This window comes from Pogona vitticeps, chromosome 3 (assembly GCF_051106095.1).
Source record: "Pogona vitticeps strain Pit_001003342236 chromosome 3, PviZW2.1, whole genome shotgun sequence".
Lineage (NCBI taxonomy): Eukaryota > Metazoa > Chordata > Lepidosauria > Squamata > Agamidae > Pogona > Pogona vitticeps.
The window spans coordinates 114,895,756-114,921,772 of record NC_135785.1 but is presented as its reverse complement, the minus strand read 5'-3'; the positions used below and the strand labels follow the sequence as shown (position 1 = coordinate 114,921,772).

General features: G+C 39.3%; 1 protein-coding gene across 45 annotated transcripts in view; it reads right to left on the bottom strand.

Moving 5' to 3' along the window:
• The window catches only part of CAMK2G (calcium/calmodulin dependent protein kinase II gamma), a 215,687-nt gene that overhangs the window by 147,279 nt on the left and 42,391 nt on the right, over positions 1-26,017 (bottom strand). For 5 of the 45 annotated variants that reach the window (XM_072994965.2, XM_078391100.1, XM_078391108.1 and 2 more), the window contains exon 3: positions 16,639-16,682. The exons of the other annotated variants lie outside the window; for them this stretch is intronic. In XM_072994965.2, coding sequence (XP_072851066.2) covers positions 16,639-16,682 — 44 coding nt within the window. The remainder of the gene's footprint in view (positions 1-16,638; positions 16,683-26,017) is intronic. 45 annotated transcript variants of the gene reach the window in all.

Below are 26,017 nucleotides of genomic sequence, written 5' to 3'. Positions count from 1 at the left end.
CAGTTTTGTCAGTCTCTCAGCAGAAAAGGAAACCTACCTTAAAGGTACACAAAATGTAGATATGTAGCATGTGATATTACTTATACATGTAATATGCATACATACATTGCATGTTTGTTTGTGCTATCAGCAACACAGGTTTATGGAAAGACAAGTGAAGGGAAAAGGTCTATTTAGAACAGAATTGCTAGGTATGAATGGCACTGCATTCATCTACTGTAATTTGATAGGGTGAATTGTGGAGAAAGTCTACAAAAATCATAGGAAAGGGGGAAAGAAGGAACTAAAGACAATACTTTCCCAGTGTATTGAAAGAGTGGTCTTCAATTCTTTTTGTGCCTTGCTTGTTCATCCAGAATTCAATATTCTTGGTGGATAATTTTAGTTCTTCTAAGCCAGCGTCTACTGATGCCTCCTATCCTCATTCATCGAAATACAGTTTCATATTGCTTTTCTGCTAGAGCAAAATTGTTCTTCATTTCAACTTTGAAAAATGCAGTATAATATATGATTCATCTCTGTTTCTGCACACTATTACATTTTATTGTATTAGCTTATGTACTGTGTTACAGTACATAAGATCCCTCTTCCAATGGTTCTCAGAGGTATATATAGAGAGTGGTGTTCAACAGGGCTTCCCCCAGATGAGAAACAGGGTGATGATGAGTGTTTTGGTTGTAAGAGTTAGAAAGAAAAGTTTCTTTCTACAGTAATCAATTTCAGCAAGTGAAAAAAGAATCTACCTATTCTTATGTTCTTCGTGGCCTTTCACTGAGGCTGAACAAAAACAAACAGTGCTCAACCTACCTGCTAAAGAAAGACACAAAGAGGAATGACGAAGCCAAAATGTTTATGAGAACACAACTACGAACTTAGGAGTCCTTAAAAAGAAATCTGAACAGTGAAAGAATTTTTACACATTGCAAGAGCAAACTACATGATTTAAAAGCAAGCATATATACTGAAGCAACTTAAATAAATACAGTGAGGAACACAATTAAATGCCACAGAAGGATCAAAAAGGTGAAGAAGAACACTAGAAGAAAAACAGTGGCTAAATATAATTTGAATTCTTCCACACTTCATCATTTATTCCAGATGAATTTAAAGTCCATATCAAGAACAGATTTACATTAATGAACTTGACTGACCATGAACCAGAAAAACTGTGGCTCACAACCAGAGATTTTATCAGGGAAATATGCAAACAATGTACTCCTATTGCCGAAACTATATCATATAGGTAATCAAATAAGACATATGGTAGATATTTTATTCAAATAACTGAATATGGTCTAATTTAGAACTGCAGGATATAGATGGATATATTGATAAATATCATTTTTAAATTAAAAAAATAAGAGCAAAATGAAAACAATAGAAAACCTCTTTCCTAAAAATATGTTACAGATTTGGAATAATTATAGAAAAATATTAATCCCAATAATTTTTCCTATATATCCAACAGTAAATTTTCCAGTGAATTTGAAGAAATTAATAAAAAAGAAAAGAATTAACAGATTAAAATATTGTCTAGAAAAGATAGATAGTAGGAAGCAAATACAGAAAGTTTGAAAAAGAGAAATATTATCTTGGTTTAATTTAATTTTATTTAATTGGATTGAATTAAACTGAATGGCTGAAAAGAAGTGGTAAATGCAGACAGCTGATGAATTATATTACAGGGAGAAAAACAGGATGGGATGACAATAAAGGGATGATTGGAAAAATTTATAGAATACTGATAGAAACAACCATAAGAAGGGCTTTAAAGCAATATGGGAAGTAGATTAGGGAGAAGAAATAAATGTTGAAATGTTGAGGAATATTGGGACAAAAGAATTTTAAAGTTTATGTCTGTAAGAATAAAGGGAAATAATTTCAAATTCATCTGCAGAAAGTTTTAACACTGGTAGAAATTACATCATCCCTTGAGTAAAGGGGCTTGAGTAATTCAAAGAAGCTATGAGCTATACTGTGCAGGGACATTCAAGACAGACAGGTCATAGTGGAGAGTTCTGACTAAATGCGATCCACCTGGAGCAGGAACTGGCAAGCCACTCCAGTATCTTTGCCAATAAAACTCCATGGACAGAAACAAAGGGCTAAAAGATACGACGCTGGAAGATGAGCCCCTCAGGTCAGAAGGCGTCCAACATGCTACTGAGGAAGAGTGGAGGACAAGTACAAGTAGCTCTAGAGCTAATGAAGTGGTTGGGCCAAAGCCGAAAGAACGCTCAGCTGCAGGCACCCCTAGAAGTGAAATGAAAGTCCGATGCAGCAAAGAAAAATACTGCATAGGAACTTGGAATGTAAGATCTATGAACCCTGGTAAGGTGGATGTGGTCAAACAGGAGACGGCAAGAATAAACATTGACATCCTGAGTGCCAGTAAACTAAAATGGATGGGGATAGGTGAATTCAATTCAAACAATTATCATATCTACTATTGTGGGCAAAAATCCCATAGAAGAAATGGAGTAGCCTTCATAGTCAACAAAAGAGTGGGAAAAGCTGTACTGGGATACAATCTCAAAAATGATAGAATGATTTCATACGAATCCAAGGCAGACCTTTCAACATCACAGTAATCCACCTTTATGCACCAATCACTGATGCTGAAGAGGCTGAAATTGACCAGTTCTATGAAGACTTACAACACCTTCTACAACTGACACCAAAGAAAGATGTTCTTGTCATTATAGGGGACTGGAATGCTAAAGTAGGAAGTCAAGAGATTAAAGGAACAACAGGTAAGTCTGGCCTTGAAGTTCAAAACTAAACAGGGCAAAGGCTAATAGAGTTTTGTCAAGAGAACAAGCTGGTCATCACAAACACTCTTTTCCAACAGCACAAGAGGCGACTCTACACATGGACATCACCAGATGGGCAATACCGAAATTAGATTATGTTCTCTGCAGCCAAAGATGGAGAAGCTCTATACAGTCAGCAAAAACAAAGACCTGGAGCTGATTGTGGCTCTGATCATCAGCTTCTTATAGCAAAACTCAAGCTTAAACTGAAGAAAGTAGGAAAAACCACCAGGCTAGTCAGGTATAATCTAAATCAAATCCCTTATGAATACACAGTGGAAGTGAAGAACAGATTTAAGGAACTTGATTTGGTGGACACAGTGCCTGAAGAACTATGGATGGGGGCTTGTAATATTGTACAGGAGGCAGCAACAAAAACCATCCCAAAGAAAAGGAAATGCAAGAAAGCAAAGTGGCTGTCCAACGAGGCCTTACAAAATAGCAGAGAAGAGAAGGGAAACAAAATGCAAGGGAGATAGGAAAAAATTACAGAAAACTGAATGCAGACTTCCAAAGAATAGCAAGGAGAGACAAGAGGACCTTCTTAAATGAACAGTGCAAAGAAATAGGAAAAAAAATAGAAAGTGAAAAATCAGAGATCTGTTCAAGAAAATTCGAGATATTAAAGGAATACTTTGTGCAAAGATGGACGTGATAAAGGACAACAATGGTAGGGACCTCATAGAAGCAGAAGACATCAAGAAGGGGTGGCAAGAATACACAGAAGAATTATACCAGAAAGATCTGGATGTCCTGGACAATCCAGATAGTGTGGTTGCTAATCTTGAGCCAGCCATCCTAAAGGATGAAGTCAAGTGGGCCTTAGAAAGCATGGCTAACAGCAAGGCCAGTGGAGGTGATGGCATTCCAGTTGAACTATTTAAAATCTTAAAAGATGACGCTGTTAAGGTACTACATTCAATATGCATGCAAGTTTGGAAAACTCAGCAGTGGCCAGAGGATTGGAAAAGATCAGTCCACATCCCAATCCCAAAGAAGGGCAGTGCCAAAGAATGCTTCAACTACTGTAAAATTGCATTCATTTCACATGCTAGCAAGGTGATGCTCAAATTCCTACAAAGTAGGCTTCAGCAGTATGTGGATCAAGAATTCCCAGAAGTACAAGCTGGATTTCGAAGGGGCAGAGGAACTAGAGACCAAATTGCTAACATGCGCTGGATTATGGAGAAAGCCAGAGAATTCCAGAAAAACATCTACTTCTGCTTCGTTGACTACGCAAAAGCCTTGGATTGTGTGGACCACAACAAACTATGGCAAGTTCTTAAAGAAATGGGAATGCCTGGCCACTTTATCTATCTCCTGAGAAATCTATATGTGGGACAGGAAGCAACAGTTAGAACTGGATATGTAACAACTGATTGGTTCAAAATTGGGAAAGGAGTACAACAAGGCTGCATCATGCGAAAGGCTGGATAGGATGACTCCTAAACTGGAATTAAGATTGCAGGAAGAAATACCAAAAACCTCCGATATGCAGATGATACCACTCTGATGGCAGAAAGTGAGGCGGAATTAAATAGCCTTGTAATGAGGGTTAAAGAGGAGAGTGCAAAAAAAAAAAATTGGTCTGAAGCTCAACATAAAAAAAAACACTATGATCATGGAAACTGGTCCCATCACCTCCTGGCAAAGAGAAGGGGAAGATATGGAGATAGTGACAGATTTTGCTTTCTTGGGCTCCATGATCACTGCAGATGGTGACAGCAGCCACAAAATTAAAAGACGCCTGCTTCTTGGGAGGGAAGTGATGACAAACCTAGACAGCATCTTAAAAACTAGAGACCTCACCTTGCCAACAAGGGCCGCATAGTCAAAGCTATGGTTTTTCCAGTAATGATGTATGGAAGTGAGAGCTGGACCATAAACAAGGCTGACCGCCAAAGAATTGATGCTTTTGAATTGTTGTGCTGGAGGAGACTCCTGAGAGTCCCCTGGACTGTAAAGAGAACAAACCCATTCATTTTGAAGGAAATCAACTCTGAGTGCTCACTAGAAGGACAGATCCGGAAGCTGAGGCTCCAATACTTTGGCCATCTCATGAGAAGACTCCCTGGAAAAGAACCTGATGTTGGGAAAGTGTGAGGGATAAGGGGACGACGGAGGACGAGATAGTTGGACAAGGTCATTGAAGCTACCAACATAAATCTGACCCAACTCCAGAAGGCAGTGGAAGACAAGAGGGCCTGGCATGCTCTGGTCCATGGGGTCATGAAGAGTTGGACACAACTTAACGATTAAACAACAACAAGAAATTACATCATACAGATACTAAATATTCTAAACTCTGTTGAAGATGTGATCAAGTTATGGGTACATATTTACATGTGTAATGAGAATGCAAAACTATTCTGAAATCGTGGAAGTTGGGTTTTAAGGAAATGAATGTAATATTAAATTAAAACATGGATGTTCATCCTAAATTAGCACTATTATTTATTTTAGATAATGTTCAATGTGGAGGGTTGACAAAAGAATTTATTTCTACCTTATTAACAGCAGCAAAATTAACAATAGCAAACAAACAAACAAAAAACAACCAACTCTGAAAATAAAATTAGATGTTCAGATATCTAAATGATATAATGAGATCTGAAATACGACTATTAAGAATAAGCTAACATGTCATATTAAAAATGTAAAGAGATTGTTAAACAAGAATATTTTTAAGGACATATGGGGAGACCACAGAATTTGTATTTTTAAAAGGGAAATGATAGCTACTTTTCCAAGAAAAATTGCAGTTTTGAAGGGTATAAGGGACTCTGGAATATTATTCAAATAACTGGAAAAAAGAAAGTGTCCATATTGGTCCCAGTAAAGGAGTACACGTTAAAGCAACTGGACTGACTATGATTATCATGACAAAGTGTTATTGTTCATTTGTTATCGGTTAATTTTTTTTAGTTCTGTTATGTATTGTTCGGTTTGTGTGATTTTTTAGTTTATTTTTCTTTTTAAAATAAAAAAAATAGAATCTGCAATTTTAAAGAGTGACATGAAAGTCCATCCATTTCTGGTGAAGAAATAAATAATCAAGAGCAGATGGGATATGAACAGAACTAGTCCAGCTACAAAGACTAAATATGACAAAATCCTGACAAGAATATGCCAACGAATATGGAAAATAAACAATGGGACACAAACTAGAAATATTCAATATACATTCCAATCTCCTTAAAGGATATGCAGTAACTACAGCACCACTGCACTAATTTTTCATGCAAGCAAAGAGATACTCAAGAGTGTACAGCAAAGACTTTGGCCAACTACAGAGTGTGAAATGCAGGATGTTCAAGCTGGATAAATAAAAGAGACAACAAATATCATATTGTAAATATGCATTGGCTACTGGAGTATACCAAATAATTTCAGAAGTCAGCTTACAATGTGTAGGTTACAGCAGAGCCTTTGATGGATCATGGAACACTCTGGATTCTCTAAAAGAAATGGGTGTGCCTCAAAATCTGATTGTCCTAATGCCTAACTGAAACTTTGGACAACAAGCTAAAGTTGAACCAGAATATAGAGGCAAAAGTGTCAGAGAAGGATATATTTTGTCTCCATTCTGTTCAATCTGTGTGTAGAATATATCATACAGAATGTTGGATTAGATTCACATGAAGGAGTGAAAACTGGTGGAAGAAACACCAATAATCTAAAATATGCAGATAATACAGTATTAGTGGCAATGTAGCAGATGGTATGATATCACTGGCAAGTAAGAATGACTTGAAACAACTTTTGATGAAGGTGAAAGAATATAATGAAAAGCCAAATCTGCACTGAATATTATGACGACAAAAACTGTGTCTAGAAAACAATTACATAACTTTAATGTTGGAAGTAAAGAAACAGAAAGTATAAAAGATTTGCTATATCTCAGTTCAGTCATCAGCCCAAGCAGAGACTGCAGGCTCAAAAATGCAGCTATAAAAGAACTAGAAAAGACCCTTAAGTGTAATAATATGAGAGCAAGACCAAGATAACTTCTGCTATACAGTACCTGTATTATCCTCACTTCTATGTATCGTCACGAAAGATAAACAATGAAGAAAGGTGAAAGAAAAAAATCATTTGAAATGTAATGTTGGAGGAGAACTTTGAGGACATCCTGGACTGCAAGATAGACAGATAAATGTGTTCTAGGTCAAATCAAGCCTGAACCAGAGTCTAAAGCCAAAAAAAAAAAAAAAAAAAAGGCCAATTGGGGCTACTGTGCTTGGGTGAGAAGCAAGAGAAGACAAGAATCAATGGAAAAGCCAGTATCACTGGGGAAATTTGAAAAGAGTAAGATGAAGTAAGAGATGGACTAACAATGAAAGCGACCAAAGCCTTGAATTCACAAGATATGCAGGGCTGTAGATTACACAGCCTTCTGGAGGTCACCAATTCATAGGGTCAACATTAAGCCAATACAGCATCAGCAATGGCACAACAAAGCAATATGAAGCAAAGAGAGGTTGGAAGGAGGGAAAAGATAATTTTCTTGTGTTGCAAATGCTGCACTCTATGACGGCTCCGTGCAATTTCACTTATAGGTCTGTAGACATGACAAAACAAATGAGAGTCCTAAAATGTGTTGAGAACTGCCTATACTAATAACATAAACAATTCACTCTTGTACATAAACTACCCCTCCCTCTCATTTCCATATGAAAACTTTCTCATTTGTTAGAGAAAACATTTAAACCAGGGCCATGTGGATGGCAATGATTAAGACATTCCAAAGTTTTAGTAAAGGAACTAACAATGTGTTATATATACATCTGGAAATATAGCTTGGCATAAATTTAGGACTTTAGTTACGCCTCCACATATACTGAAAAGAATAATGGTGCATGACCAACTTGGAAAACTGACTGTGTTCAGTATGGCTTACTTCCAAGTAAACCTTCAGAGCTACGATAGAATAAAAAGTGTAAGGAGAGTGTGAGGACCAATAAAAGGATAATTTCATTGAAGGTAACAGAGAGCCATGCATGGTGGAAGCTAAAAATATCATGGATGGCAAGGACTGCAGCTGTATAAAAATGAATGTACTGCCAAAATTCATATCCTTTTTTTCCAACTATGGTAATAAGAACACCACAGCAGGAGTTAAAAGTAATTTTATCTCCAATCAGCTATTTCATGTCAAAAAATAAACCTTTAAGGGTAAGACCGAGCATAATGCAGCAGAAGGCCTTCAAACGTGGTTTAACACAGGGAGGTTTTTATAAACTGTTATCATGTGGAAATCCTGACCGCAGTGAGTCACAGCTGGGAAACAAAGAAAAGACCATTCATTTGTGCTACACTACACACCGCACTACACAAGAGCCATACAGCAACTCCTCTTCTACAACAGGAAGAATACAGGCTGCATGTGCACTCCACATTTTTGTGGAGCTCGCTGCTCAAGTCTGGTGCCAGAAAAGGAAAAGCAACTCTCTAAAAATTTTTTTTGCTTCAGAACAAGGTTTCAAGATGTTGTTCACAACTCATGTTCCATGTTTTTAACCAAGCACCCAATACTTTAGAAAACGAGGCAAGTGTTCCCTGAGCACACTGTTCTGAAGCAAAAGCAGTCTTATAAACAAATCTTCAGAAATTACTAGTTTGTGAAAATATTTACCAGCATACCCAAACGGCGCGCGAAATTCTCAAATTCTGTCTCTGGCCTTAATATGGTAAATAGGAAATCCAATTAGATTTGCATAAGCCTGGGAGGCAGGAAAGTTTTAAGGGTCAGATCATCCTTCCGCACTATTAGAGAGCAGGCCAGGTAGGTGGGGCTCGTCAGCCATGGAAGGCAGCCCATCTAGGAGAAGGAAAACTCCAATTTCAAACCTCCACTGCCTTGTGGCTATATCCACTCATGGTAAAGGCTTCAGGAGTTAACCTAGAGGCAAAATCTAGAGCCGGAGTCCTGAAGGCAGTTCGTGTCGTTCTGCCAACTCCTGCGACGTCGCTGGAACCAGTTGTATTGGCTCTTGCCTTTCCATTGGACCATTTCAGCAATGTGGAGAGGGGGGATCTGCTGCTTGGGTAACAGCTTATCCTCCATATTACCTTACCTGGGCTTCATGCTCTGGAGAGGACACTCCTCAATTCAGAGCATGTCACCATAGTCTCTCGAGACTGAAGGATGCCTATGAATGATGACTCAAGGTCTTCCAGAGAACAGATTTCCATGCTGGGTTCCTTTAGCAGCCCACCCTGTGGGCATAGAATACTCCACACCTCTTTTGCCAGCCCACTACTTTGCCAGCTTTCCATACATGACTATGCCTATTGAACCTCAGCTCAAATAAAAGACCGCATGAGAAACAGAAGGCAGAAAATGAATTCTCATAAAATACAGAAAATGGATTCTCATAAAATAAAATATGGACAATTATTATATATTTGTGGAACAAATATAAACAGAAATTGGAACTAAATTGGCACTTACTTTTCTATGTCATCAAAGATTTTTCTAATGTAACTAATTTCACAAATACAGTACTATTCTTTTGTGGAGTAGAACTGGTTTAAATGCCACATGGTATAAATCAGTACATGCCAAACGCTGCAAGTAGTTCTTAATGAATCATGAAGGATTATTACTGTCTACCTGAAACCTACCCCATAGGAAAAGTCTATTATTTGGCTGGCATTGTTCCTCCAGAAATAGAGAGGTGCTAGCAAATAATCAATGAATTAAGGTACAGTAATGAAATAAGGTAAGCATCAAACTCATCCAGCTCATGAACGACAATCCCTTAGACCAGGGGTCTCCCGTGGGCCACATCCGGGCCACCTTGCATTTTTATCTGGCCCGGCATGCAGGCGTGTGTGTGCGTGCGCGGGTGGGCAGGAGTGCATTTAGGCATGTGGGAGTATGTGCAGGTGTGCAGGCGGGCATATGCATGCACACACCTCCCTTAGGCCCTTGAAAATCTGGAAGATATATGGTATGGCCCTCACTCTGAAAAGTTTGGAGACCAGTGCCTTAGATGATGACTAAAACTGAGGAAAGGTTTTCCACACTCATCTCAAGCAGTGGAGCTTAGTTCTGACCAGTGGTATAAAGAATACCCATAAAATTGCTCAGTCTCAGTGAAATGGGCTATCTTGATACCCGTTAAGAAATTCTAGCCTCTGCTAGTTCTCATTGCTAGCTCAAGAATGAGGAAAAACATTTGAATCAATGCAATTTGAGGAAAAGTTGACTCATCAAATACCCACAAATTCAATGAGCCTACTCTCATGCGATTTACTATGCTAACCACAGGATATTGGACTATCTATGTAAAAAAGATACAACGTACTTTGTAATTAAATGCTTATTTATATGTTGCTTTCCAGTGATTTGAACAAAATGTGTAATGAAGTCACATGCGAACATCAGAGATCATCTCCTTTGTATATGATGTCACAAAAATAATCACGTTGACATACTATTTCAAGTGGTGGTAAGGACAACAATGACACAGAGCAGAACAGGAGGTAGGCTTCTGTTTGCTACCACAAGCTATTTTCCCTAAATGAGATAAGGAAATGTCTGAAAACACAGAGTAACTGAATTTGCTTTGGCTAATAGCCAATTGGAAGAAAACTCAACCATCTGTGAAGAAAGAATGTAGAAAAGTTCACAATAGTTATGTTAGTCAGTAAGGTTTCTTCTGCTGTTCAGTTGTGTCTAGACAGACAAAAGACTACAAATGGGTTTACGTTAAGCATTAGCATGGGTTCTATGTTTTTAAAAAGAAAAATGTATTTTAAAAAATCAGATCAAATATTGTTAGTGGTTTACATAATATAGGCTTATATAATATTCCCAATGATGGGGGGGGGGTTTAAAAAAAAGAACCACCTGCCTTTGTTATACGCCACATCAATATCGTGTTAATTCTCACATTTCCAGAGTGGTACTGAGCCACAAGAAAACATGTTCGATAATAATCACATTCTACTGTGAAAGCTTGGGATGGTAGCAAGGGGGGAAAAGGGCAACTAAGGATTTTCTCCGTTGCTTGCTGTAGCTAGGGAAGATTTTCCATTTCCTTCAACCCCACCCCACTGCAGCCTTTTCCAGAGCCTACAGTGGCTTTCTGTTGCAGCAAAGGTTGAAGTCACAGCTTGACCGTGTCAGCTAGAAAAGGCCATAGAGAGGAAGCAAGGTTGGAAGAGTTCCTTATTGGCACAAGATAAATTTAGTGTGCAGAGCTTAAATTACCCACAAACTAGCTTTAAGCCTGGGTTTGACCAAAAATGACTGGGAAGCCAACATCCTGAGTTTAGGGGGCTTTAAAACCTACCAGCCCTCGTAAGATCAAATCCACACAACGGAGTGAGCCCCCGTCGCTTGTCCCAGCTCCTGCCAACCTAGCAGTTTGAAAGCATGTAAAAATGCAAGTAAATAAATAGGTACCACCTCGGTGGGAAGGTAACGGCATTCCGTGTCTAGTTGTGCTGGCCACGTGACCATGGAAACTCTTCGGACAAATGCTGGCTCTACGGCTTGGAGACGGGGATGAGCACCATGCCCTAGAGTCAGACACGAATGGACCAAATGTCAAGGGGAACCTTTACCTAAAAACCTTCTGAACTGAGATCCTCTGTCCCCTTCCAAAAAAACCTTCTGAGCCACCAGCTTTCCCCTTCTTTTCACACTCCACATAAGCGCAGAATGCCATCCTTTGTGCACCGTGGCCCTGTGGGGCATCCAGGATCCGAGCCATGGGGAAAGGGATGGAACATAGAGCTATGAAGACTGTAGACTAGAGGAACTGTTCATAACTCTATGTAGAGAAGCTGTTCATAGCTCAATGTCAAACACGAACTGGAAGGGATGGTCATGTACCTGCCTCTCCTTGCCCCATCTTGGACCACAGGGTCCCCAGTGGAGGCACTTGCCAGATGGTCTTGTGAGTTTCCTGCTTCAAGGAGGTGGGCCCTCAGGGATATTGGGGGAAGGGAGAAAAAGGGGTGGCTGGGGAAGGGTGTCAAGATCCTACTCCTGGTGGCAGTGAGACTCCTGATAGCCTGCCAAGCAAGGGGAGCCATGGCCAGTAGTCAGTAAATCAAGGGAGTCACAAATCCAAAATGTTTGGAAACCACTGGGTTTGAGGATAGCCAGAAAGTAACAGCACTTGTGTCACCAAAAAGGACCATCAGTGCATGAGAAGGTTATCTTAGCAGGTTTGCTGGAGAGGGACCTCCCAAGCTTTGAAGAGGCATAAAGAATATCTCAGAAGCACAGAGATGTGGTACCTTATTGCCAGGTCCACGTGTAAATGGATATTGATGGATGTACATGTTTTATTCCACTAGCACTATGGCCTGTGGTCTGTCCCCACTGCTGGAGCCATCTTAGGTTCACGACTGGTACAAGCCTAACATCCCCTAATATTGACTTGTGGGCATCCTTGCACCTAGGGTTCCTTCTACCCCGTTTGTTTGTTTGTCTGTCACATTTCATACAACAAAACATCTTCATGCAAAATGAGACTTTCCTCTAATGAGCTCGAAGTGACTTCTTCTTCCATTTTAATCTGACAACAACTCTGTGAGGTGGGTCACGCCGAGAAATGTTACAGGGCCAAAGTCACCTAGGAGATTTCATAAACAAGTGGATATTTGGACACCAACATCCTAAGTCCCACTGGCTGATGCTAATGCTGTTGTCAGCCTTTTGAATTCCATTGTTTGTGGTCAGTACATTATACATGTTCCTTCAGACTGATCTGGGACATTATTGTTATCAAGATTTAAAAAAAACACAGGGAGCATACAGTATATTGAACAAATACATATGGATTAAGCAAAGGAAACAGATAACCTACCAATTTTATTGCCCATCCGCAATGCAGTTGAAGTGGCCATGTGACTCAGCTGCCAGATTCCTTCACCTTCTAAGAGGCAGTCCAGGCATGTTTTTCCTCCTTTTTGTAGGGGTAAAGCATGCCCAGCTCATATGGGATGTTTCATATTTACCCAATTTATTACATATTATCTACTCCCACCAACACATATGTGCCCTGCGTGTGACTGCATGAACTCCTCAATACTAAGAGGAACTTTTTACTGCTTGGAATACAGAGCTGTCAAATATTCTTTCATTCAGAATTGTGAAATCACCAGCTATATGCTATACAGAAGCCTACTTCTTAAAAAGAAGATATAATAGTACAACTACAAAAGGTCAAAAGAACTAGCTACTCAAACGAAACACCAATGTCAGAAAACCAGCAGTAGGTTGTGAAATTCCAGACATCTTAAATTAAAAAAACTCCAGAACAAAGATGCTCTGAGTAGACTCTGTTTTGTCAGAAACAGGCTGGAAACTGCTCTAACCTAGCCACAGAAAATTGGTCCTCCTTAGTTACTGTCACTAAACTGAGTACTCCAGCACCTTTGTTGTTAAATCTCTGAATTACTCTCTGCTGGGATGCCCAGTCCAGTGATTATAGCCCACAGAAAACTGAGTCCGGAGATAAAGCAACTGATGGGGCAGAGAGAGATTAACATGTTTATTGCAATGCTTAAGTCTCTTGCTGGCTAACAGTTACAGACGGATGCCAGCAACAGGACTAAAAATAAGAGCTAAGGCATTACCAGTGACTCACTGTGTGGGTGGTGACACTATCAGGGATCAAACACAAACGCATTCCCTGCCAGAGGCTAACACTACAAGACACACTGGAAATATCTCCCTAAGGCAGAAAGAAAAATCAAGAAACACACTTGTTTCCATTTTCAGGAGGGGGGGGGAATCAAGCCTGCACTACTCTAGTCTCTTTTTGTTCATCTACCACTTTTTATAGGGGAGAGGCCCAAGCTGCATGCAAAAAATTCCCATGTTTTTGGACAATGCTACACAGCAGCAATTTCTGAAATCAAGACTGAGAATAACCTGTGTTGATGCACTGCTAGATTCAAAAGGGACTCCCATTCCCAGCACAACGTGCAATTTACAAGTCTACTGCATAAGTGCAAAACCTGGTACTGTACTCTGTGAAGAACATAGTGGAGCCAGAGTTCCAGTGATCAGAGGAAGATGAAGACAGAGCCAGCGCCCTTTATCTCTCTTTGTTCCTCCTTTGTGGCAGATAACAGCAATGGAGAAGAAGTTGCTTAATCTTTGTAACCTCTCCAGGTGGCAGTATTTACCCTTCCTTAGTGAAGGTGAATTTTGACTTCTCAACCACAGAATTGATTCCTTTTCTTTCTTTATGAGAAAGGCAATGTAGACACAGTGATTTTAATATGGCCCAAACACTTGCAGCCACTCACAACACAACCATGTTAGGGGAAAATGAAAGGTGGAAGCCCACTTTGCATGTCTGGAGCTGTGGAGGGGCCAGAGCCATTCCACCAGTTGTGATGAGCTCAACCTAGCTTTGGGAAGATAGCTAGCTACTTCATCAAATTCAAGGTGTAGAGCAAGCAGAAGCTGGCTGTTGCTGCAGAAAGTGGATGCCAGACTCCAAGAGACACCTGTAGCACCCCCTGCCAAGTCAAGCAACAGACAGTAAAGATCAATAAGAGGTGATTGAGTATCCTGGATGCCAAAAACCGAAAGAAGGTCTTCTTTCTCAGACCAGGTTTGGTGCTAAAAAGGGAGACAGACTTCTGACCTCTTCCTATGCCTACGCGAGATGGAGGGATTCTGGTTTATCCCAAGCACTAGGTCTGATCTAAGCAAGGTATCTCCTAATCCTGGGCAAAAACTGAGCTTCAGAAGCTGCACTTCCAAGCCATTGTACAGTATATTTTACTAAACATTAATCGCTGCTACTTTTTTGTATGTGGATGATGCACATGAAACAAGTCTAGAAAAGGTTTTCATAATTTCAAGGCAAAACTAGTAATTTATAACATTAAATCACAGTAATTGCAGATTTCTTTTGAGTGCCTTTAAATGAACTTGTTGCTAAATATGGCAGAACTCCTTAAGTACATATATTAAGAATCAAATCCAACTGAACACAATGGCACTTACTTCTGAATAAACATGCCTTGGATTGTGCTGTCTAGTTAGCTTCCACTATTCCTTTTAAAATTTCACATCAGCTGTTATTGGCTGATAACAAATTCGGAATTTGTTCTGAATGCAGAGGGCAAACACCATAACATTTAGCTGCCTCTAGCTGGCAATTAATGGGTCACCCTATGAATTAATAAACTCCAGAAGTTGTTCTGGGTTTTTCGGGCTCTTTGGCCGTGTTCTGAAGGTCGTTCTTCCTAACGTTTTGCCAGTCTCTGTGGCTGGCATCTTCAGAGGACAGCAACCTGTCCTCTGTGCTTGAGAGCACTCCCAAGCTAACTACACCAGAGCACAGGTTGCTGTCCTCTGAAGATGCCGGCCACAGAGACTGGCGAAATGTTAGGAAGAACAACCTTCAGAACACAGCCAAAGAGCCCGAAAAACCCAGAACAACCATTAGATCCCGGCCGTGAAAGCCTTCGTGAATAAACTCCAGAAGGTCCAGTCATTTACAATCCTGCTTATGTCTTGCAAACTAGATTCTGTGTCTTTGACTTCCTTTACTGAGTCTGTCCATTTCATATTCAGCCCTTCTCTTTTCCTACCATCTTGAAATTTTTCTAATACATACTGTACATTGAGAAATGTGCTATGAAGTTGTTGTTGTGTTTATGAAACCTGGTCCCATGCAGCTGCAAAACCAACACAGAAGGCAGCCATGGGCAATGTAAATAAAAAGCAAGCATTTGATAACCATCCCAATATTTCCCAATGTTTTTCAAGTCATAATCCCTATTTATAATAGCCAAGTAACCTATGACCCCCTGCTCATTTGCATCAAAAGGCATTTTAATGGGGTAGAGAAAATATATATTAAAAGTAGATTTTTAAGAATATAATTCTAACCTAATATCTAATGAGATGGTTGTACGTCTGGGCAACCAGCTTCCGTGTCCCCCTCCTTCCAAAACTGTGGCAACTCTCTCTCCAGAAAACACTTTGTGACACCCCCCCATCAGGGTCATGACCCACAGGTTGGGAATCCATGATCTAGGAAGGGACAGGTAATAAGTGTTTAAAGAATGAAGCAATGTTTCAACTTGTCAAAAGGAAACTGAATGGATGCTTTTATTTTTTACATGCACTATAGCTGAACACTTGCTTTATATTTATTTGCATCTGAAACAGATGCAAACATTTTTATCACCTTCAAGTTGTTATCCTCTGACCTAAATTTAACTTCTATCCCAATCAGAGACCCCTTGAATCAATGGAACTTACTTAAGTGTTGAGCTATGCTAAAATTCTGTTGCACAGTTCCACTTTTATACATAAACTGCTGTAAGTTAAAAAAGATTTCATAAGCATTCATTTATTTGTTGTACGCCAAGGCATATGACTCAGTATGCAACAGATAATGTTAGCTCTACCTGGGGCTAGCAATGAGATTTAGGCTCATGAATTTGAGTTCTAGGCCACACCAAAGACTGAATCCTTCCCAGGCAGAAAACGTTTCATATATTATGCATTAATTTATTAATCTTTTTATGCCACCTATAAGGAAGTCCTTAGGGAACTCACAATAAAAAATTAAACGCATTAAAATTCAATAAAAATAAATCAGGCAATGCAGCATACAAAACCAAGTAGCATACAACACTAAAACAGTTTTAAACTAAAAGATTTAAATACGTCCACTGAATTGGAGAAAACCTGTTGACTGTTGGTGTGGTACTTCTCTATGAGCAAGTAATCAAGTTCAGTGTAAACAGTGCCATCTGGCACATAGAGAACAGACACATGTAAATAGTCATCAAAATGAGCAGGAACGTAAAGGAATTCACCACGTACTTTTCTGGGGATAGAAGAGACGGTCATCTTTCAGCCTTATTTCCCTACAAGGAAAGGACAGAGTGGGTGAATCAGATTATTAAAACTGATTCTCCACTTGACTTCATGACTAATACATAGCTATTGGAATAACACAACTGACTGATTAAAAACAAACAGGCATGGATCACAACAGCTGGCGGAGAAAAATAAGAGCTTGTGGTTCCAACTACTGTCGTATGTCACCACATGCAATTCCTCAGAAGAAACAGAACAAACCTGGATGCCAAAGTAGAGAGACAAGACTGTGAGGAGAAGTGTTCATCTCTGCTGTTTGCCATACAGGGCTATGCAAAAGAAATCTGCAGTTGAGCATGAAGTCCAGTTCAGATTCAAAGGACAGCTGTTACCTTCCCATTCCTTACCACACAGCCCTCAGTCATGACCCTCCTTTAGATATGAGAGCTGCTTTGAGCTCTACTGAGGAGAGATAGAATACAGATATTCACAATAAAGTAAGAAAACATTGCTCATCTTTTCAGCAAAGCCTTCCACTACTATGTGCTTCTTTTCCAACTTTGGAATCAAATTTATATGCTTTATCTAAATACTATTTGCATGACAGCAAACTTAAACTGTTCACATCGTTGTTTATAAAACTCAAAAGTTATCAGCGATACCCAAGGAAAGGTTCTCTCATGAGTATTACTTAAGATTCTTCCTCTGAAGACATCAGGAGCCTACATACACCCTACCATATAGAAAGTAGCCTTCTGCTACAAAGTTCACTTCCCTATTTCATCTCATGCACAAATTAAAGCTGACAAACTAACATCTGTATTTCTTCAAAAGGAACAATAAAGAATGAGGCTATGTTGATCCAAGGGAGTAAAACAAAATCCAAAGGTTGGAGATAACAGTCAGTCCTAAGCAAGGCACTGCACACCTCTGGATTTTGGAGTTATGACAGGTGGAAGCCCTGAATTTCAGTTTCATTCATGTTATCTATTATCTATCTGATAATAATCTACAGTATCTCAGTTTCAACTGAGGAACTATTTCAGCATTCACCTCCCTGCCCTGTCAAAGGTAGAAAGCAGAACATGAACTGTGGTAATATAATATTTGAAAATCTAGCCGCTTTGCACTGGTTGCTCATTCGGTCCCGGGTTGACTTTAAACTTTTAATGCTTACATATAAAGCTCTAAATGGTTTACGGCCTCCATACTTGGCGGAAAGCCTACTCCCACCAAAATCTACCCGTATCACCTGATCGAGTCAGGAGGTGAGGTTGAGGAGCCTGATGCCAAGGGAGGCCCAGAAGGAAAAAACAAGAAACCGGGCCTTCTTGGCGGTAGCTCCTTGCCTCTGGAATAACCTTCCTCCAGAGATTCATGCGGCCCCTTCGCTGGCCATCTTTAAAAGCCAACTGAAAACTTGGATGTTTAGGCAGGCCTTCCCTCCAGTTAACACTTGATTTCCCCCCCACTCTTTTTTCCTTATTTTTCCATTTTGAACAACTTGTTTATTGATGTTTAAAATCTTGTTATATTTTAAATTGTTATCATATATGTTGGAAGCTGCCCAGAGTAGTCGACTGACTAGATGGGTGGGGTACAAATGCAATAAATAAATAAATAAATAAATAAATGAATGAATGAATGAATGAATGAATGAATGAATGAATGAATGAATGAATGAATGAACGAACGAACGAACGAACGAACGAACGAACGAACAAACAAACAAACAAACAAACAAACAAACAAACAAACGATGCCTAATGTGACGATCGCCCATTTCACTCATGCTATTCATATTCATGAGCTGATTTGCATGAACCTATGAGAGGACTGGAGAGGCGGAGTCAGCAGCTACATGAGGCTTGGCGGGAAAAGGAAGAGTCAGATAGGGGCTGGTTAATCAGAGAGAGGGAACAGATACTGGGAGAGAGCTGGTTAGGAAAATAGTTAGAGAAGGTGGTAATGATATAGCAAGAGAAAAGAAGTATGTACTGAGAGAACTGTTGATGATTTGCTTGTGTATAATGTTTATCTGAGAAACTTCTGTTATTATTCAATCTGCTTCACTTCAATAAATAAGTTGTGTTTCTGTTCACAAGTCAAGTGTTCAGACAAACATCATTTATATTGTGGATTGAGGTAATCCACTCACTCACTGGTGGCAGTGAGAGGAAAACGCGACATGAGCCTTTGTGAGGGAAAGACAAGCAGGGGCCACAAGGGCGAACGCCATACCTGGTGTCCCGCTGAACTTAGTACCTCTAAGGCCACACAAGCAAGCATTGTCCCCAACAACAGTAACAAAGTTTTTTGTTGGGAGAAATTTGAAACTGCAATTATCAAGAGCAGTTGGTGTGTGTGCACATGTATACCCTCACTCTCACACACACACCAGCACTATCAGAAGAATGGCAGATGGCCTGCCAGGGACTTTCACAACACTACCAGTTTAAGTTGCTTATTTAAAATGCTGATTATAAAAAGCAGTGATACCAAAAATGGATGCCACATGGCTAAGGGATTGCAAATGAGGAAGATTTCAGTTTGACTATAATTTTGCCATTAATCACAATCATATCAGGATGGTCTTAGGCAAGCTGCTTTCTGTAAGCTTCAGTTCCCCACCTAGAATACAAGGATAATAACAACTTAATTTAGGAAACTGTTGTTGTAAGGATAAAATAAGGTTTCTGAGGTGCTCTAAAACAAATGCCCTATTGCTATGTGTGGTTACAGGAGCACCCCGTTTAGTTCAAGTTTACCTCAGCATTTGACAGTGAAGCCTTCAGTTCCATTGCGGTGCCACCCAGTATAAACAAGCTCACTCATTCCCACATTTACCTACAAAACTTCTCCTTGAAAGCAAAAGCAAACAAAAAAATGATGGCAATGAAATGTGCAACTTAAGTCAGTTGATATGAATCTGCAAAAATTCAGCCTGCATTTGGGTTCTCAGAACAGAACGTGACCAGCCCTGGGCTTAACAAATCCTTCATTAATTTTATGTGATATTGTGCCCCCAAAAGGAAGTGCTCTTCATGTCACATACATCAATCCAACCCTAAAACTGTAGGCAGGAACTGCTGGAGGTCACATAGTCCCTGAACTAGCATAGAATCTTCCACAATACAGGCTAATCAAATGAGCACTCCATGCTCTGTGAACAGGAGCACTATGTACAAGATGCTATTACTGTAGCCTGATCTGTCATGTTCTTCCATCATTTCCAGGCTTACAAGCTGGTCCACACAGAGGGCTACGATTATTCTAATAACAGTATCTTAGTCTGTGATAATCCCTACCGGGAATCCCTCACATGTGGGATAGGCATGAAATGAAGAAAGAAGGATTTATGTACCTAACTGACAAGGCCTGGGTCTGATCTGTCAGGACCCTATTTTCCACACAAGAGAGCACAACATCAGACATAAACCTCACAACATCCTCAGGGCCCATGAATGCCGTCTCTACTCTTTAACATTTACAGAAGTCACTGGCAGAGATCATCCAGAGTTCAGGAGTTGGGGCTCATCACTATGCTGATGACATCCAGCTCCAGCACCCTTTGTCTACTAATGTTGTAGAAGTCCTGAATCAGTGTCTGGATGCACTAAGAGACTGGACACGGGTTAAAGAAACTGGGGCCCAATCCAGACAATGCAGAAGCTTTACTGACACTAAAAAGGCCTATGTGGGATTGGGATTTCAGATCTGGATGGGGTTGTACTTCCCCAAAGAACCAGTTTTGTAAGTTTGGAGTGATCTTCGTCTCTGGAATAACCTACCTCCAGAGATTCGCGCTGCACCCTCGCTGGGTACTTTTAAGAACCAACTAAAAACATGGATGTTTAGGCAGGCCTTCCCTTCCAGTTAATTCCTGTCCTCTTTCCTTTTTTCTCTCTCTTTATTTGATTTATTTTTATTTTTCCCATCTTATAGAATCATCTAATTAATTAATTGTTATAAATTTTTTAGAACTTGTTATCACTTGTTGTAAGCCGCCTAGAGTGGTCGAAATGACTAGATAGGCGGGGTATAAATACAACAAACAAACAAACAAACAAACAAACAAACAAACAAACAAACACATAAAATCTTGAACCTAGTTAATCAGATTACTGTGACACTGTATTTGGGGCTGCCCTTGAAAAGTGTTCAGAAGATGCACCTGGTGCAAAAAGCAGTGGTCAGTCTCTTGTTTGAAGTATATTTCAGAGACCATGCAACCCTGGTCTGGAACGAACTACACTGGCTTCTAATTTGCTTCCAAGCTCAATTCAAGATGTCAGTGTTGACATATAAAGCCCTACATAAGTTGAGGTCAGGATATCTTAAAAGGCCATCTCCTCTAGTATGTACCTGTAAGGAATTTGATGTCTCCGACAGAGGCCTGTTACATACCCCACCACCTCAAGAGGCTAGATTGATGGATACAAAAGACTGGGCTTTCTTAGTAGCAGCAACTCCATTATGGAACTTCGTCCCAAAGGAAATTAAACTAGTTTCTTTCTGTTCAATTTCCAATGTGCAACTAAACCTATTTCAAAAGTTCTCTGGTCTCTATGATTTTTAAAAAATTTTCTTCTGAAGACTGTTTAAAATCTGTTTTTAAACATTTTAGAATTCTCTTTTTAATGTTTCTAATTTGTTCTCACTGTTTTAAATCTGGTTTTGACTATTTTAATTGCCCTAGAAGCCCTGGCATGCAGAAGGGTGATCAACAAACATCCATGCACCCGATTTTAGAAGTTTACTGCTGCAAACAGTTAGTGTCCCTTACTCTTTTCTTTTCCATTGTCCTACAATTCAGTAAGAGCCACAATCACTTTAAAGTTGACCATCACAACTACCCTACACTCTTAGCGTAATCTGCTTGGCTTGCACTTTAATATCATTCAATGTATGTTCCAAAGTAAAATGTAAAGCAAACAGAATTTTCAGTTTTCATATTTTCAAATTGCAGGAAGTGACTTATAAAAATGTGCACATTAGGGATAACAGTGTATAAAAAGGCATATTGGGTAAGCTGTGCAGTGAAAACATGTATATATGCAACTGGTGATCATACACAAATTTACTTACCGATGTGTGTGTGAACAACAAACACCTGCAATATTTTCTGCATGAAATATACATACAGAGCAGAAATATTTATGAATCCCTAAATTTAAACTAACAACAGTATGTCTTCATGTACTAGCAAGACCAAACTCTTGCTAATTTAAAGTATGATTTGTTTTTAAAAGGCTGAGATTCATCACATTTTAATTTAATAAATTTCATACTTCAGTCAATTCAGAGCTAAAGACAAAGTGCAATTACTTAAAATGAAGAATCAGATATTTCTCCTCCTCCTCCTCAGCAGGTTGATTCATAAGAACATAAGGAATATAAGAAGAGCCCTGCTGGATCAGGCCAAGGGCCCATCTAGTCCAGCTTCCTGTATCTCACAGTGGCCCCACCAGACGCCTCTGGGAGCACATGAGACAACTAGATTCTTGTCTCCTGATACCCCTCCCCTGCATCTGGCATTTTGAGGTTCCTGAAAGATGGAACTATGGTTACATACCACACATCTAAATTGGGTCCAAGTGTTCACTTAGACCTAGTGCTTCATGAGACTGCAACTACTGGCTTCTTGCAAGCCACATTTACACATTAGTTGGGTTAAGTGTTTGGAAACATATACTTTTTTAAATCAAAGACTTCTGCAATCCCCAAGGAAGCACTGCCTGTGTAGTCCTCACTGAAATATTCTAGGAGTTGACAAAATAAAAGAAAACTTTCAAGTTCCAGCCAGGACTCTGCTCACAACCTTTGATCCCAACAGGCTCAGGTAAATCAGCTCAAGGTTAACTCAGCCTTCCATCCTTTTGAGATCAGTAAATTGGGTAAATTGTCCCGGAGGCAGTTCGTGTCATTCTGTCAACTTCTGCGACGTTGCTGAAACCAGTTGTATTGGCTCTTGCCTTTCCATTGGACTATTTCAGTGACGTGGAGGGGGGGAATTTGCTGGTTGGGTAACAGCCTATCCTCCATATTATTTTACCCAGGCTTCGTGCTCTGGAGAGGACACTCCAGCTTCACATACAGCATCAAAACACTAGATGCTGTTCTAAGTCCTCCATACAGAGCATGCTACCATAGTCTCTCAAGACTGAAAGATGCCTATAAGGATCGAGTGCCTGTCGTGTTTTAAACTCCTCAATATGATTATACTTTTTAATTTTTTAATTAAGAGTTATTTCCAGTTTAGATTATTTTGAGAGTTCTTACCTCTTTAGGCACATTTATTTATTTCTTAAATTTGTATTCCACCCCATTAATGCAATGTGCTATTCTAAGTGGTTTACAATGAATGAGATAAAAACTCAACCATTAACTGATTTTCTGTTTCTTAACTATCCCATCTTGACAATGTATATAGACATTAGTTTGTTAGTTAGTAGGTTTTATTATGTATGTTATTTTATTGTGTTTTATTACTCATGTAAGCCACCCCGAGTAGACTTTGTCTAGAGGGGCGGGGTAAAAGTTCAATAAAAGTAAAGTAAATATATTAATGTAATAATGGACAAAACTGACTGTTTTCCTCACCTTGGCAATCTTCTTAATACATAGATTTGTTTGGAGGTGATACATGTTTTGCCAGAGAGATTTTTGATGGCTGGGGATCTTTGTATGTAAATGAGCACACACAATTTTTTTTTAAAAAACTATGGGTTTGAAAGAGTGATTTTATGTTTCAAATTTTGAACCTCACATTTATCCTTCACTTAGATTCTTGGGCATGTTACTTTTCTTTTAGTTTCACCAGTTTGCTTTCTGGGAAATCTGTGGTTTTTTGCCTGGCTACTTAACACAGTAAAAGTCATTCTCTGAACATGCTCACAGAATTTTCTCCAGAGTCCAAATGTACTCTCTGACCCACAGAACTTCAGACCCTTGGCCTGCTGGCTTAAATGAAAGAGGAGGAAGAGTATTTCTTTAGAATGAAACCAATAAATATACAACAAGATGCTGAAATTTCGTTTCAGGACCCAGTTTCCTTGAAAATAAAACCTAACCTGAAAATAAGACCTAGTATGATTTTTCAGGATGCTCATAATATAAGCGCTACCCCCCCAATAAGCCCTAGTTAAGTGAAACCCCACCCCCCACCATTGTGCAGCAACCAGAAGATGACATGACTGAGCAAGAGGGCATAATTACCTGTTATGATGACTAAGGAACAGAAACATTTCTTCTACTGAGAAATCAGAATGAACACTTAAGTACAATTTCCATACAAAGCACAATGTGAAAACTTTAAAAAAATTACTCTGCAATCATTACTGTTGCAAAACTATTTTCTCCTGTTATATCAGAGTGCCTGGAATTTCCTATAAGAAAAGAAAGAAATCATACAGAAATCAAAACCAAGGACTAAAAAATGGTAAAATCTGGACATAATGGTTTGGAGTCAGAATATTATAAAACCTGAATGTTCTTTCTGCTTATAAAATGGAAGAAGGCTGCAAAAGGCTGGTCACCTTCCCTCAATAGGTGTTACTGGCAAAATATCTACCATTCTGATACAACTAGGATGCGATTCCTGACTATGCAACTTGTGAATTTGTTTCACTACTTGATTTTAGAAACAAATCTTGTATTTTCCAGATGTAAACAATACTACTTGATTAAATTTGCCCAGAACAAATGGGCTTCATTAGATGGAGACATGTGGCAAATTATATTCATTTTCTCACTGAGACGGTTAATATCACAGAGTTGCAGGTTGAATGATTGATTATTTCCTTCACAACGGATTTTTAGAAGTCTCAGTTTTTACAAAAAAAGACTGTGCATAAAATTTTAATCTAAAGATAACTATTAGAATTAAAAATCATTACAAACATGTCAAATCCAAACTTTCTGGTCATAAAATACTAACTTGTTACTTCCGTATACAGTATTATTTACTCATGAAATACAGTATCGGCATTTGTTTTATTTTCTCATCTCATTAACTAGCTCTTAATTAGTAGCTTTTGCTTCTTGAGGTAGTTCTGAGTTTTCTGTTTGTTTCTATTTATTTGTTTATTGAATTTGTACGTCGCCCATTTAGTCAACCGACTACTCTGGGCGGCTAACAGCATATAAAATAAACCATTTAAAATATGGTACAAATAATATATCAATAGACAAAGACTCGAGGTGAGAGAACAAAATAAATCAAGAGGTGGCTGGAGGGAAGGCTTGCCTGAATAGTCAGGTTTCCAGTTGGCATTCTCTGATTAAATTCACAAATACAAAGAAACAGGATAGGTCAGACGGCTGCTGAGGATTTTGTTTCAGTGACACTACCAGGACTAATTCATGAGACCCAGGTCCAGGGTCCACAGCTCGTGACTCTTAAATATCTCTTTAAAGAGGCTTTTGGGAAGCCAGGAGGCAATTGAAATGGGGAGATCTTTTGCAATTTATTTTTAAAACAATATTTAAAATGCACATATATAATATTTTAAAAATGTAATCAATTTATTTTAATTAACTGTTGATTTTAAATTTGCTATATGTTGCCCCTCTCTACTAGGAGAGAAAGGTAAAATAAAATAAAATAAAAGCGAGGGAAATCAGGGCACAGCTCCCACATAAGGAAAGTGCACCAGCCAGAAAATTCTTTTCCCAAGCTGCAGAAGTGGTAGGAAGAGCTCTAAAAAAAATAATAATTACAAGCTTGGTAGGATCTGGAGAAGGCTGTTCATGCAACATTCAGATAAGATTTCAGCAAGCCCTCTGTAGCATTCTTGTGGCCAACCGAGTAAAATGTGAAGTGGACAATGTGACTATTAAGTGGGTTTGCAGTGTTTGATGGGCCACACCCAAAGAGTGCTCACCAAAGGTTCCTTATCATTTCAGAAAGAAGCAACAAGCAGGAAGCCCACAGAGTTCTGTTCTGGGCCTGGGGTTGTTTAACATTTTGATCAACATGGATAAAAGTATATAGAAGATATTAATATTTGTGGAGGATGCCAAACTGGGAAGGGTAGTTAATACATTAAAAGACTGAATCAGAGTTCCCAGCACTCTTGGACCCTCATAATCCGAAGGAATAAAACAAATACCACACTGAAAATGGTAAACAAAATCAACAGCAAAAACAGATTCAAAGCAACAAGGCACAACACTCCCAGACAGCCAAGCACTAATGGGAAGCCTGCCTGAAGAGAAAGGCGGAAGGACAGGAAAAATGGGGCCAGCCTTGCCTCCTGCAGGAGGGAGTTCCAAAGTTTGGTAGCAGCAACAAAAATGACCCTCTCCCGGGTCCCAACCAAATGCACCCGAGAGAAAGGCTTCTCCTGATGATCTTAACACCTGAGCAGGCTCATGGAGG